This window comes from Battus philenor, unplaced genomic scaffold (genome assembly GCF_028537555.1).
Source record: "Battus philenor isolate CCGP_79_NKW_IND1 unplaced genomic scaffold, ilBatPhil1.0.hap1 SCAF_20, whole genome shotgun sequence".
Classification (NCBI taxonomy): domain Eukaryota; kingdom Metazoa; phylum Arthropoda; class Insecta; order Lepidoptera; family Papilionidae; genus Battus; species Battus philenor.
Window position 1 is genome coordinate 5,797,118 of NW_027181683.1, and position 15,943 is coordinate 5,813,060.

Here is a 15,943-nt window from a genome sequence, read left to right on the forward strand (position 1 = left end):
AGTAGAGTCCAAAAAAAATAGTTTAATAATAGAAAGTTGACGAACAATAAAAGTCCTGTTAAAAGTTCCAATGTTGAATAAAGGAATTTTATCTTTATCTTTATGAAGTCGAATCAAAAAGGAGAAGGTATATGAACGATAGTTGCCGTCATAACTCAGCGGATTGGCAAGTTGATGTGGAAGACTTAAAGTTCTGGAGTAGAAGCCACGTCCACCCACATGGTTATCCAAAGGCGATGATTGCAGACCACTTTCTACAGATTTTTTTGGAAACCTACCGGAGAGGTCTATGTCCAGCAGTGGATCGACGTGCTACGATCGACGGTTGAAATGATGATCGATAACAATTAAGTGCTGTCAAAATTTTCAATTAAAAAATCTTGCATTACGTTGCCTCATTCACTAAGATTAGAGCTTTGTGATGAAAATAAGCGCCACCCATGATACCATGGACAAGAAAGAGTAGCTACATAGTTCGCTTTGAGAATGTAATAAATCAATCCGACGGCCCAGCCAAACCAATCAAACCAAATCGTTTCTAACTAGCCGCTGTTTTCTAAACTTTCGTTCATCTGGTTACTGTCCACTTGCCTTTCTATTTCAAAACGATTTGATTGGATGGGTTATGATGATTCCCCGCTTTCTTAAGTTGAACGGACTGTAGTATATTTATGATAATAAGATAATGACGAGATAATTCAGTCTAGCTGCGCTACTTTGTCTAAAAAGGTTTTAATTTTTTAACATTGACAAAATACTTGTCCGTACTTTTTCTATTTAAAAAAAAAATGATTGGTTCATGTGAACTCGGTTTTGTTATTTATAATAGTCTTATTGGAATTCCATGTTAGAGGTCCACCGCAAAGCATATGCCTCCGCAAAGATCGCCGCGATTACTGATCTTGCACTGCCCATATCCAGTGACTTCTCGCGCACTGGACTATGTTGTCGGCCCACCAAGTGGAGTGCCTACCCATACCGCGTCTCGTTGTTGCTACTCGAGACTTTTAGGTCCCAATGGACGACGATTACTATATCGTATAATATATCGCAAATCAATAACGCCAGTGATTAATTGTTTTTCACGTTTTGCAGATTTTCCTATAGTAATTTCTTATCCTCATTTCTATACGGGTTCGCCGCCGAAGGATCATTACGTCACGGGTTTAATGCCGGACCGACAAAAGCACAACTCCTATGTTGTCGTGGAACCGGTAAGTTTTCTAATCATTTACAATATTATTAAATATAACAGTTATATTGCTTGCACAGTAAGCGAGGATCTGATAGTAAAGGTTTATTAATTTGAATTTTAATGCAGTTTGACTAATAGCCTCCATGAACCAGCCAATCAGGCACATAAGCCTGATAAATGAACAAGAGGGATTAAATAAAAACTCATCCTTGAAATTAAATTCTTCTTATAATAGATAGAATTGGTGTTTTGATCTCAAACGAAAGTTTATATTTGTTGCGCAAATGCTTGAGACTTGTGCATTGATTACGGCACTGAAAGACCCAAACATGCACCATTCATAAATAAAATTAGCGAATGAACTAAAACTTATATGTAAAAATTAATTTAGTTTGATTCATCACTGATTAAACAACTTCGTAAATTTTATTTTCATAATTGCAATAACAAAGTAAATAAACTTTCTTCGCTGTGTATTTTGATGATATAAAAAAAAATAACCGAGGTTCCTGATATCTAACAGTAAGGGTTTATTTAAATGCTTTAAATTTCTTCTTTTTCAATTTAAATTTCTTCTAACCTTTACAGACAACTGGGGTACCTTTTCGAGCTGTAGCTAGGATGCAAAGCAACCTGAGAATACATGACCTGTCACTATTCCCAAAGGAATATAATAGGTTCTCCAATCAAGTTATACCCTTATTTTGGGCGGAATATGTAAGTTTAATTTTAAAATTCACTTTAATAACATTATGGCAATTAAGACTTATACACATTGTAGTATACTACCTAAGGTATAGTCTGCATTCTTTTTGGCATCTTGATCAGTTGTATATTTACACAAGTCTATAATAATGTTACGTAGATTGACGTCTAGAAACTATGCAATGTACGGTACAAAGATGCCGTATAAAAGACGCATTCAATATCACTAAACTGTTACACTATTCACAGATATTGGCAATTAATTTTGTCGCAAGTTTAATGCTTCAAAAATGTTCTCTTCGTATCACTTCGGAGCACGTTTTAAATACGTTCCTTCATATCGCGATTCAAAAACCTACGTCTCACTATCTATGTATTTAATGGTACTGACGTTATGCCGCTGGCCGATTTAGGGTATGTACAGCTCCATCGAAATTCAGCTGGCGGAAACAGGAGGCCCGCAATAATATCTCATTATCCTACTATTGTTTTGAATGAAGTTAGTGTTCTTAATTCTGGGCGTTTTTACGGTTCACGGAATGAAAGGTTCCGTGAAATATTCAAAAATACTAACTATCCGCTTCTATATTGAACAAATTAAATTCCAGAAAGTTCGTTCCTTTTAATGAATCGACCAATCAGCAAACGGCGTACATCGAAGCTCCTATAAAATTTTTATCTCTGCCAATGGACGCCATTTAGTTACATGAAACAACTCCTGACGCCAGGTGACAATCACCCTTAAACGAGTAAGGTCCGATCTAGCTTGTCGTGTTAAATATTCGTAAAGGAATACCTGTATGCAATATATGTCGTCCATAACAATAGTTTATCTATTTACTCTTCTTACCTTATCGGAAACGGCGATTTATTGCAAACAGACCTTGGAAGGAGTGGATAGTTAGGAAAAATACAGCTGAAGGTTTTCAAGGTAGAAGGGTTGGTTACTTATAATACATATAGATAAAATTACACCTTGATATACAATACACTTGATATACAATAATGGTAAATTGTAATAATGATGATATGTTGCCCACCCAATACGATAATATTTTTATTTTCAATCCTCAATAAGTATCGTTTGGGTTATAAGTAAAACTGCAACGCAACTTTATATACGCGTCGGTGGTAGTTTAAAAAAAACATTCATTATGCGTTTAGAAATTTTTAACGGATGAATTGTTAGTCAAAAACATTTTAGTGTCGTTTAAAAATAATGTAAAAAATACTGTCACTTACAATATACGACAAACTTGAATAGGTTAAGCAAACAAAATGCAGTAAAATTTTAGGAATGCTCTGAGAATAAAAAAGGTCTTTATCCTAATTAAAATAAAAGTGGTGCTGTGGGTATTAAGCCGCATGACTGATTCATATGAAATGCTTATAGTTGTCAAAGTTACAGGACTATTTTGGCCCCAGCTGCACCTTGGAAATAATCTCATGGAAAGTTACCAAAATCGTGTGACCCATGAGACATGGTCCTGTTGCATTTCAACCGTTGCCTGAGCCAGCAAGCGGCTGATAAAATATGTAGGTTCAAGTGGCAGCGGCAGCTACAAAATCAATTTGAAATGACGACGACTTAGAGGACGATTAGCATATAGTGCTACTGTGAACACGTTAAGGTTAAATTCACGCTAGCAGTCATCTATTGATTTTAGACATTAATTTTAATATATCTCTATTATTTTGTTTCAGAGCCAAGAAGGTTTGCCTTCGGTTATAAAATGGACCATTTATTTCATGGTGGTAGTGACACCAGTAATGTCGATTGTCATTTTTATTTTAACTCTTCTATTAGGTTGTTATTTAATCATAGCACAAATGTATGATGACAAAATCATTCGTAAATTTATTCCTTGTATCATGCGATTCAAAAATAAAAATAAAAGTAATGCTAATAATAAAATATTTATGTACGAAAAGGAGTCAATTCTAAAACTACCTAGTTAACGAATGAGTAATTACTTTGTTACAAAACTGAATTTCTGACCGAAAATAAAGACTGAATGACATCTTTTTTGCAATTACCAAAAATGCTTCGATAGGTTTTGTCCTACTTTACATGAAATCGTAAAATAAAATCGATATTTATAACAATTGATAATCTGAAACAATTTTTTTAAATAGTTAATATTATAAGGTACTTTTTATTGTATAAAAAATTAGATTGTTTATATTTGTCGCGTTATAGTACACTATAATATTCGGGATATGGTGATAAATCTATTATTATTGATAACTGTTATTTTTCTTATATATATATAAACATAAAAAAATTATAATACAGTAAAAATATGTCATATAAGTTAACTGCAACTTTCGAATTAAATCATAAAATAAATCTTAAATAGGATTCGACTTTTTGGAGGGTAGCAAGAAATAAAGCCAACGACTACCCATTATATTTTAAGGATAATTTAAAAAACGTTCGTAGCAAATTACCTAGTTTATAATGTATACAAAACTACATATTTTTAAAAAGATATGTACTTATATAAAATACATGTATATGTATGGTAAGATATAGTTGTGATTGTTCCTATAGTTAATATAACTCATACCTACTTGCTCATAAATAGCTTTACTATGTTTTAAATAAATAGTTATTGATTAAAATGTTGTTTTTTATTTAAAAAAAGAAATTTTTCTTGTTTACTATAAAACCTCTGTACAACGACGCTTGTCATATATATAAATGTTAAAACTAAAGTATTCCTTGCACAAAGCATTTGAAGAGTAACAAAACAATTATTAATTAAACATAAGGTATTTGGATATAATAACTGGTAACATCACTTCATCAAAATATTGCGAGGGTGTCTGCAAAAGTGATTCAAAAGAAGTTTTAATTATCTCAATTTACACATTGATACCAATAAAATTACACATGGATATCAATAAAAGTGATAATAATGGTTGGATTATGTATCCTTCTAAACGATTTCCTGGTAAATTATACTATTATAATGTTATTACTGGAGATACCGCATGGAATCTTGACGAAGTTGAGGTAAGTTATATAATTTATTCCTATGTTTATGCATATATATATATATATATATATATATATATATATATATATATATATGTGTGTGTGTGTGTGTGTGTGTGTGTAAATATGTATATATGTATATGTATATAAATATATATATATATATTTATAGAAGTGATATAATGTTTTAGGTAAAATACTCTCTAATAATAAAAAAAATCATGTATTTATTTTGTGGCTTAATTTTCATTTGGTATGTTTTTTACAGAAGAAAACTTTTAGAAAAGACGCGACTATTAATAAAAACTTCAATCATTTTCATAACTACCCTGAACCTAACAGTATACCGAAAACTGATAATGAAACTCATAATAAAAAGTCGGTTTTTAAGCCCTATGGTAATTTTAAAAAAAAATTTAAGGAAAGTTTTCCTGGGACAAGACAAGTGTTTGACCCAAGGATTCTAAAAAAATGTGATCCGTGTGGCCCTATTCTGTGGGCACCATTACATTTACCAGCAATATTTGATCCCGATGCAGTACACTCACAGAAAGAAATATTAGATAGAAAAATAGTAGTAAAAGAGAAATGTGTCCAAACTGAGGAGCTATGTGGTCTTTACAATTGTAATTGCAACAGTAATCATATAACTTATAATGATTCAGAAACAGTTTGCAGAAATGTTGATAATACTTTAAACGCCGATGATATCTGTAATAATTATAATAAACTAGAAAATCAAAAATCCACAAATAAAATGAATAAATTTTTGCTAAGAGAACCTTTATTGAAAATCCATGGAAGTAGTAAATTTGGACATAACGGCATAACATTATATAATAGTGGAAATAATCAAAAGTTAGTCAAAGTGTCAAGTCCTAAGAGAAATGAAGAATTGAATACAAAAATTGGGAACTCGGATATGCCTGATTTAAGTTATTTGTCATTGAAGGAGAGACAGCAAAAAAATGAAAATTTTAATTTATCCCTAAAAGGTATTAATATTTTATTTTATTAGAATTAGCTTTAATATTTTTGGAGCTTAACAATTTCAATATTTTTGGAGTTGTCTCCAACAAAGTGTTTGCTTATTATGGAAAGTGTTCCGTCATCAAATAAAATTCAGTGATTAAAATAGGCAAAAGAGATGAATAAGCAGCTTGCGTTAAACAACAAACTATGTATATTTTTGGGCAAGGTAGTGAGGCTGAAAATTTTCCTTTTCCATTTATTATTATTTATATTTATCAAAGCCTGTAACTAAGTTATTAATTCATTGTTCAGGCTTTACACTCGTGGAATGAATTACGTAATCGGCTAATAAAGATTAAGTATCTACCTACCAGTTTTAACAACTATGTTATAGTATATGTATTGTAAGTTGTTTGTGATATATATGTACATTCATTTAAAACACCTATGACTTGATGATGGCCCACTTCATTTTATATTATTAAAAAGTTCATACAATTGTAGTCGTGAAAAAAATGCCGTTTGCCACAAGACCACTCTTCGTAACTGATTTTTTGGAATAAAGGGTAAATAAAAAAATAATTCTTGACGTCGCTGAAATAATTAACTACTGGTAAGGAATACTGATCTGCAGAAAAGAGTCGATCAGAAACAGGCCAGAAATTAAGATTTACATTAATTTAGTTTTAAACGAATAAAACGGCAAAGGATAAGACAAAACATTATAAAAAAATTAGACATTATCAAATGGTTAATATATAAATACAATTACATAAGTAGCCTGTAAATCACAGGACAGTGAAAAAGATCCTTAACAGATAACTGCGAGTATAATACTGTTCACTATTTAGCACTAAATTGTTACGAAGGGATTATATTGCTTTATTTTATCTGCATTACGGTTCAACCAGTTACTTCAAATGTTAAAAATAAAATAAAAGCTGTTAATATTTTATTACTTTAGGAGCAGACGCAACGGGATTTATTAAGAAGCCAGTACTAACAGCCTTAGATAGTCTACCACAGAGCAAGGAAGGGATAGGTGAAAATAAGGAAATAATCAGGGAACCTAAACATGTCTCGAAGAATATGGTTTGTAAAATAACAAATTAATCTTTTGGACCCTATCCTTTACAGAACATTTACCGTGTGAGTGTTTGAAAATTACTGAGGTAAATATTTGAATACTTTGACCTTTGTTCTGAAATAAGTGTTTGCCATCCATCTTCAAGGCGAAACGATACAAGATAATAGATACAAGGCTATAAGATGTATGTTTTTACAGTATTTCGAAAGTCATGTTTAATAATCAAAGTTAGTACAAATGGTTTTTACCCTAATGCTTTTTTAAAGAAAAAGGGAAAATTAATACAGCAGGGGGCATTTTTAAGCATATTGTAAATAAAAATAAGATATCTGAAAAATATGAAAACAACTTTTGAAATTGTAACTGACTTTGTGATTGCATAAAAATTTTCTCATCCGTAAACAAAATTTTTCTGTGACTTCCGTTTGCGTACCGCTAAAGTAGTTATATTGATTTTACCACCATACGTTTTATTTCAATTATCGGTTAAGAAATACCGAGTGCGTCTCTTATAAGCTGCAAGTCCTAAGTCATCTTTTAAAATGCACGACATAGTTCCTATCCTATCTACCGAGATAAAATCTTTTGTTTACGAATAAGATTTCTTCAAATTATTTCCAAAGCGCTACGTACACGGTTAAATCGTTTTTGTTACAAACAAAAGAGATTTGATTCTACCCGTCAATAGCCCGGTACACAAGCATTTGACTTATACCAAACGTATGGATGATATTAAAAATTGTATTTGGCACCATACCTACATTATGTAATCACAGCGATTCGGTTCTCTTTATCACCCCAATCCATTTTAATAATATCATAAAATATTATTCACATACTAACAGACTAATTAGATAACCCATTTTTTTATAATAACAAAATTTTAATCATTTAATAAATATCTAAAATAAAAACTAAATAATATATTTATTTTCTCAGGTTTGGGTTAATATGCCTAGATAGCTATAAGCGATACTGTAGTATTTTAACAGTGATCACCACGTTTTCTTAGACCGGGAGTTCGAAGAAAACGTGATGATCACTGATGAACGGGAGACGGGAGTCTCCCGTTGTCACTTCATTTCTGATTTAGCAGTCCGCTCCTTTAGAGTGAATGTATTTTATGAACAATCCCACAGCTGCAGCTTTCTGGACCAATTTCTCCGCCCTCTCATTGCCCTACGTCCCGACGTGCGGTTTCACAAAGTATATCTTCACACTCTTTGCTTTCTTTCTTTCTTCCGTGATGTTCTCTTTTATTCTTGGCGCTAAGGGATGATGGGTATTACATCATATGACGGTTCCGAGGGCGGACTACGAGTCGAACAGTACGGCTCAAGATTGTATTGATCCGCTGGCTACGTACTCTGTCGCTTCCGCTAAAGCCAGCAATTCTTCAGTGATATGCAATGCACAAATTACCCAACTTGAGCTTCTTACAGTACAACTCTGCGGCACCTTGCATAACGCCGGCCCCACCTTCCTCTTAATACGACGCCATATCGACAGCTGTGGTGGCAAGTCTCCCAGACAGGAACTCCACACAAAACTGACCAGATGGTTATGGCAGCCTGAGGTAGCTGACCGGAACCTCCAGGTCTCGGTACACTACCAAAGTATTTGGTATTTACCATTTACTGTCAAAAAAACTCTATGAAAAAAAAATTCACCAACCCACAAATCTCGTGTGTGATTTCAAAATAATAATAATATTTCGTATTTACCATTTACTGCACAAGCTAATACCATTATTATCACATATATCACATTCATGATTTATATAGTCACTTTTTTTAAGGTATAACGTTAAGAGTTTTCTTTTAAAGTCTTGTACTCCAATTGTAATATTTTTTTAAAGATCTCTTCTGAGTGATGGAAAGGGATTTCAGGTGGTTGTTAAAAATACAAGCATATATTTTCGTCCCGTATTTATATAAAAAATTAATCTTGCTACTTATTATTTCACAGAAACCACAGTCAGAGATAACAAATGTTTGTACCTTACTGGGACTCGACAAATTTTGTATAACGCCCGGTGATTGGTATATTGTTGTTGATTTAAATGTCTTGATTAATGATTTTCAGTGTTTTCAGAATATCATGCGTCAGTGTAAGTAATTTTTGTGTTTTGACTTCAATTTATTATTTATAAAAATAAAATCGTCCAACACCTTTTACCTTTACTCTTATTGTAAAATGTATTGCGCCCGAATTAAAATATGTCGATAAAGTCGCTTATAAATAAATCATTATTTATATTAGCATTACTTTTTATTATATTAGCATTACTTTCGTGATTACCAAATAACAAACTTTACACAAATAATTCGTGGATTTTTACAGAAAATTTGATTAATCTCCGTAAGTAAATTTTGCAACCTAAATATCGCTTTATTATGAACTACCGATAGTTTATAATTGAACTAGATGTCCGCAGTCTGCTTCGCGTAGTATAAAATATGTTGTCCTCTCATTTCCTTTCGTGGGTGCAATTTCTAAAAACACATTCCTTGTGACTTTGGAATCATCGATATGTTAAACTAAAAATAACATTCAGGCTATTTATTGTATGGATAGATTGAAAACATGAACATTTTTTTTAAAGAAAGCCTCTTCAATCCCTTTGCGAGTGGAATTTTGTACATTTCGTTGTTAGCTGACCCCTACTCAGCGAAAGAATAGACTTGTAATATCTCCGAATTTCAAGTCCTTAACCCTTATAGTTGCAGAAATAACAATTACAAGGAATAATCCGTACAACTGTTATATACTCATTCCAATTAAGTCAGTTTGTATTTACTTCACAGAAATTATACATACTTTACAACATTAATCTAATTTTTTTGTACTTCACATTGCTAAGATACACTTCTATAAACCTGTCGTTAGCACTTTTACATTCGTTTTGTTATAGTGTAATAAATATATATTTAATTTTAGGTGGTAACTGCCGTCTAATTATAATTTATACGATTCTTTCTCAAATATATGACCTATCAAGACTCGAACACAAAGGCTGTGATCTTGCTTCGTCTGTACAAAATTTGATCAAACAGCTTACGAAATTTCGTCAACATATAATGAGTACGTAAATTTAATTTTAAACTTATTTTAATCTTTCATCACCATCACCATATTTCAGTCATAAAACGACCACTGCTCGACAAAGGACCACCAAAGATTTCCAATACGACCAATTGGAAGTAGCCTCCATCCAGCGCCTTAAGGCGACTTTAGCATAGGCTATCTTCCCGCCTTGTGGACGTCCTACACTGCGTATGCCAGTCTGTGTTCACTAGTCTTCCTCAGAACCTTAAGAGTCTGGCAGTCATCTGTTCAATTTGCTATTTGGCTTGACCACTGTCACTTCAACTTGTCAATCCGCCATGTCTGCAATAGCCTATCTTAAATATAACGGTGACGAATGCAAATTTTAACAGCAATGAACTAAATAACATTTCTTTATTAAAAGTTATCTATAATTTTTAATCCTTTCTAAAGATTTTTATTTAATAATTATTTACAGTTTTCGAAGATGAACAAATCACCGACACATCCATAACGAAGCAAATTTTGAACTGTTGTTTAAAATTGACTGAGAAAGATTGTTATTTGGTGAGTAAATTTTCATTTATGCCTTTCTCTTTCCTTAAATTTGTGATCTCTAAAAAGTATATTTCATAGTAGTACATGTAGTATGTTATGCTTCAAGTACGCTTTAACAACGCATAACATGTACATGTTAATATTAATATGATTAATTTTATATTCTAATAAACCTTTATTTTTTGATAAATTCAAATTTATCAAGCAAGTCCATCAACACAGTAATTTAAATCTACCGCTTCACACCCGTTAACAGTAGTATAAAACAATTCTTCTAGGTAAAGTTAAAAGATACTCTGTCCTGAGGCCACTCTGTCCTGACAAACGCACCCTACCTTTTTTCAGTTCACGCTATCACTGTTACTCAGTCTAGTACCAAAGTATTTCGCACTTGAGACGCGTTCCTTGTCGCTAAGGACAGACAGTATCCGCAAGACTCTGCTACATATTAAACATGCGACCAATAATAAAAGTGGTATTGTAGAGTCTGCAACAAATTCGCCCAGCTATCTATTTCTGAACTGGCTGTAATTATAGCGCAACAATTAGATTAAACTATCCCTCTCGAAATGCGGTATAAATTAAATCTAAACGTCATCAAACTGCAAGCGTAGCGTAAGCCACTGTCCACCAATGCCCACACACAAGGTGAACAGATGACTTTATTTAGATCTTCTGTTCAACTTGCGTGTGTGCTTTGTAATGGTTGATTTGGAAATTTATGGAGAAGGGCTATGTCTAGCAGTGAATATCCCATAGCTGAAAAGATGATAAAAAATGAAACGCTGCCTGGAAGAAGAAACGTCTCGAGTAACAGTCCAAGCAGAGATGTAACTCGGTGACTCTTGCGTCTGGTCACTCCATGTATTATCCACATAAGCGATCTAGAGTTAGATGGCTACCTAATTCTGTAATATATCTAAGTAACATCCAGAGCCGAAGTCCTCGTTGCCCTCAATCTTGATTACTAAATAAGAGGTTGACACTTAAGTTCTCTGCCACCTCTAATAATCTAGTCGCTTAAAAACAAAAATGATCTATTTTATGACTGATTAGTAAATTTTAAATGTTCCTAGCTTTTAGTAACAGCTGATGCAGAGCTTTATGCTAAAGGAATAGAATTGAGCTTGCAATGTTACATGATACAGGAGGTCAGAAGCGAATTTACAGATAGTCAATTAGATACTATTTCTAAAAATACACCCGGTGATCTTAATGTTAAAGAAAATAATAACTTGTTCCTTGAAAACTCAGACAGAATGCAAACTTTTAATTCTAATGATAAAACAATTGTCCATAATAAGTTAGAAGTTGATAATGTTCTTAAGTGTGGGTCTTCTAATGACCTAGAAAAGGATATTGATAACATCTTAAGGGAAAACGTTTTCAATTCAAATGTGTCTACACAAACGTTGATATTTAACAATCCCCCAAAAAATGTACATGAAAAACCGAATGATTTAATACCATCTACCAATATTAGAACAGTTCATAACAAAGATGCTATTGTACAAAAAGAATTAAATATAGAAGAGGAGAAACATTTTGATTCTCTTGAAACTAGCGATGTACAAGATTTATTTCCTGACCAAGAAATTGAGGTCTTGCCTGATTCTCAATCGATTTGTGAAGACTCGATCGACAAACAGCTGGTTGAGATAGAACATACTTTAGATGAGAAATTAAAAATCTTTCATATAAAAAACCAAGCAATGGCTGATCGAATAGCTTCGAGGGTGGACGAATTTATTTGCATTTACACACAGATTATGGAAGCTTTTATATTGGATTTATTGCAGGTAGGTTTCATTTTGATAAGCGTTTCTTTTTATAACCAGAAATTATAATATACGTAGTTGTTTTAGCTTTTACAAAATAAAACTAAAGTAGTATCTATTGTAATTATAATAATGCTAGGTGATGCTCGCCCACCTCGCCGGTCCTGCATTATCTATTATGAGTGTACGTTTCAAAAATTTACTTTAGGTAATTTTTAACATGCGGATTTTTAAAGGTATAAAGGCTATAGTTTGAAAAAATGCTATTTTTAATAAATATCATTGATTGCACTGATTGTAAACCCAATGAAATAAAAGCTTGCGGGTGCAATTTCGTAAAATCTGCTTTCTTAGCTGTTCTATACTCGGCGAAAGGAATATTGTAATCATCTAAGCCTTTTAGTTCCAGAGATGTCGTAACGAGTCAGTATATACATGGAAATATCTTAAGCGAACATGTTTTCAAAAGTATCTGTCTTTCCTAAATTCGAAGTTAGGATTGAAGCTTTTGAAAATTATATTATTATACCCGTCACAATTAATAACTTTTGGTCACTTATAGGAAAATTATTTAGATTGTCTAAAATGTTAACGACAAAATGAATGGACAAGAAATAATTGGTTGGTAACATAATGGTCAAATTGTTGTTTTATTTTTCCAGAATGAAAGTTCAATCTCGGTATATCCGCGGACGATGTTTGAAGCAGCTAATGAAATAGCCAATTTATTTCATGAACACACAAATGTCGTAATAAGCGGTTATGGGATGTCAGCTTTGTATAATTTAATTTGTCCTAATGGTAAATAAATATCTCTTATTATCTAATGAACTATTTTCTTGTATTCTAAAATATGAAGTAATATATGTTAAGAAAAATCGAGTGTCATATTTTGTTGTTACTTTAGCTTTACTCGTTTTCGCAGATAACATACTGTTAATGTAAAAAAAAGTATTAAAACATGTTACTTTTTAAAACTAATATTTTCAGGTAAACTCATCGATAACTTAGATCCAAATGATTTTATAAAGGCAATTGGTTGTGGCTTGCTTCTCGTGGAGTCTATAAAGGTATCTACTTCTTCTTATTTAATTTGTAAAGTATTTAAATTTACGATAATTCGGTTAATAGAGGGTTCCCCTCTCAAAGCACAATCTAAAATGTTAGTGATGGCTTAAACAGAGGTCGTTTTGTGGCCGTTAGATATGTTATTAAATAAAACTCTACAGCGGGCCATCTGTAACGGCAACAGGCAAATCGTCGTTTCGACCCATAGACATTCACTGCAGAGCATAGGCCGCCTCCAAAAATGTCTATGAGAGAATATACCGTAATGACCACAGGTGAATTATATGAGATTGTATCTTGGTAATCGTACCCACAGCCTACGATCGCCAGTCTGTCCTCTACCGCTGCCATACACATAACTAACAGACAAATAGCATTTATCAATAAGCAATATTAATTTCGTCAATAAATTAAATAGTCTGTTGGGTTCTAAATAGAACTTTCCTGAATCTTGCGAGCCGCCGAAGACTTGCCTGCTTGGAAGGCCTACGCTTTGCAGTGGGCGTCTCTTCGATAATATGACGTTCTAAAGAAAACTATAAACTCTTTCTGTTTTTAATTTTTTTTAGTCTGTCGCACCTGATTTTGAATTAGTGTGTGAGATCGAGACACTACTGGTAACATTAATTGATCGCATTGAAGATCCTGTTCCTGATGCATTATCAAATGAATTTCAACAATTATGTATACCAACAATTGAATACCATCTGAACAAGCTTAAAGACAGAAACGGTGATGAAATTAATAAATCTAAACGTAAGTTACACCAAATAATAACTAACAATTAATAATATATAATAATTAACACCATTGATACTAGTTTTAGGTCTAACTAAGTCTCTATCAACGTAGCATTTTCAATTTTATTGTTTTTACTAACGTTATGTTGATATCCACAGTGACCTCAGCCTTCCAACGGTGCAGTAATTCCTTCAGGCTTGCCCAAACACTTATTTTAAATCAGCCTCCATACATCCTAATCCTTTTATAGCAAACGAAACTAAACACCGCACCTCTTCCAAGAGCGGAAAAAGGCGTCGTACAGATATCCCCGGCGACTCCATCTCTGGGTTTTCACAACTCAAACGCCACACCACAAAGTCCGTAGTCACTCTACAGGACTCATCACTACAAAAGCCATTCCACCCACGACATATCTTACGCAAATATTCGTGTAATGCCACAAATAGATCAAACACAACACTTCTCACAAACCGCTTCGCTTCAGTTCAGAGTCCAGTCGCTCGCTTCCGCGACCGCTTACAGCGAAGTCGATTCGAGGAAAGATTCGGATCCCATCATCGATTGCCGAATAATCCTCACTGTCATCCCAAATACACTACACTCACACGTGTACTTTCCAGTACCTTCGTGCGATCTTCAGAATGCAACTGGAATAACAAACCAGTAAATTTCGATAAGTTCGCGGACGCTTTAGTTCCGCGAACTCAATTTCGATGAAGTTATCAAACTTCTCGGGCTAGCAGCAACTACATCTCATCAGTGATATACATATGTATACCTGACAAAATATGACAAAATATCCCTATCTGATAATAGTTATTTGCTTTTCTTTTGTATTATTTCATTTTTAGTTGTAAAGACAACGCCTGAATTATTAAAGAATGTAAAACATCATCCCCCGGAATCTACAACTTTCGTCGAAGAATCAGGAATCAAAGACAGCGCTGAAAAAATTGATCTTGTAAGTATTTTATTTCATGTATTTTCTAATATTACTAGCATGATTCGATGGGCTCTGAGTAACAATGGATATATGTTCAGCAATTTGAGAATTTATGATTTAATTTTTGGAATATCCCATTCCTTCGAAGAATTAAATAATACAAAGTAACTGTTAGTAGTACGCTCTTGATTTTTTGCTTCAAATTAGCTGGATATATCATGTAACAGCAGTTAGCCGTTGTACAAAATTTGAGATAACATTGAGGTGAATTTTTTTAATAACGTTAAAGAATCTTGAGTGACAATTTTATAATTGTATGTAGATATATACAGTTCAATGTGTATATTGGCAAACAGCCTAAACCTAAGCTCCAGAAGAAGTTCTTAAGTTTGGTTACTGTAGAGAATCTCTTTCGGAGTTCTGCTATTTAAAATTGGTGCAGTTGAAATTACTGACAGGCAAATGGTATTCGTCCATTAGAAACATTATTATTTTATCAGGTATTACTACAATAATAATTAAAAAGTCCTAATTGTAAACTGTCTTCGAGAAATGTTTCTTTTTATCAACAGAAAGTTTTTGAAACAACCGGACAACATGTGAATTTGCTAAAGATCACCAATTCTAAAAGAGTAGTTTTGGAAGAAAAAGAATTTTTAAACAATGGCAATAAAAGTAACGAAATGGAAACTCAAATTACAAACAATAAATTAACAGATGAAAAAATTAAAAGCGGAAGTGCAAGCAATAAAGAAAAAGACATAGAACAAATATTAAAAGATGATATTTTGAATTGTGATACTATTTCGAAAGATGAAAATGCTTTTGCGACTAGTCAACAAAC

At 32.8% G+C, this 15,943-nt stretch overlaps 2 protein-coding genes and 1 long non-coding RNA gene across 3 annotated transcripts in view; all 3 read left to right on the forward strand.

The window, feature by feature from the left end:
* Window positions 1-4,483, forward strand: part of LOC137922720 (scavenger receptor class B member 1-like) — a 39,511-nt gene extending 35,028 nt beyond the window's left edge. The window contains exons 10-12 of the mRNA XM_068765764.1: window positions 1,096-1,214; window positions 1,784-1,912; window positions 3,605-4,483. Of these exons, the coding sequence (XP_068621865.1) occupies window positions 1,096-1,214; window positions 1,784-1,912; window positions 3,605-3,859 (503 nt within the window). The 3' untranslated portion in view covers window positions 3,860-4,483. The remainder of the gene's footprint in view (window positions 1-1,095; window positions 1,215-1,783; window positions 1,913-3,604) is intronic.
* Window positions 4,484-6,855: 2,372 nt separating this feature from the next.
* On the forward strand, window positions 6,856-9,976 carry LOC137922641 (uncharacterized). The gene is made up of 3 exons (XR_011107538.1): window positions 6,856-6,965; window positions 8,929-9,070; window positions 9,901-9,976. It is a non-coding gene; the product is annotated as an uncharacterized lncRNA (long non-coding RNA).
* Window positions 9,977-12,486: 2,510 nt separating this feature from the next.
* Window positions 12,487-15,400, forward strand: LOC137922961 (uncharacterized). The gene is made up of 6 exons (XM_068766076.1): window positions 12,487-12,528; window positions 13,007-13,145; window positions 13,335-13,414; window positions 13,982-14,168; window positions 15,008-15,117; window positions 15,389-15,400. The coding sequence occupies exons 1-6, from the start codon at window positions 12,487-12,489 to the stop codon at window positions 15,398-15,400; spliced, it is 570 nt and encodes a 189-aa protein (XP_068622177.1).
* The last annotated feature ends 543 nt before the right edge of the window (window positions 15,401-15,943 follow it).

What these genes read in the sequence shown, in the direction of transcription:
- LOC137922961 (XM_068766076.1), top strand. Translation starts at nt 12,487, where the DNA reads ATGCTCGCCCACCTCGCCGGTCCTGCATTATCTATTATGAGT. An exon ending in TTCTCGTGGAGTCTATAAAG is followed by an intron (nt 13,415 to 13,981) that starts GTATCTACTTCT and finishes AATTTTTTTTAG; the next exon opens with TCTGTCGCACCTGATTTTGA. An exon ending in TGAAATTAATAAATCTAAAC is followed by an intron (nt 14,169 to 15,007) that starts GTAAGTTACACC and finishes TTTCATTTTTAG; the next exon opens with TTGTAAAGACAACGCCTGAA.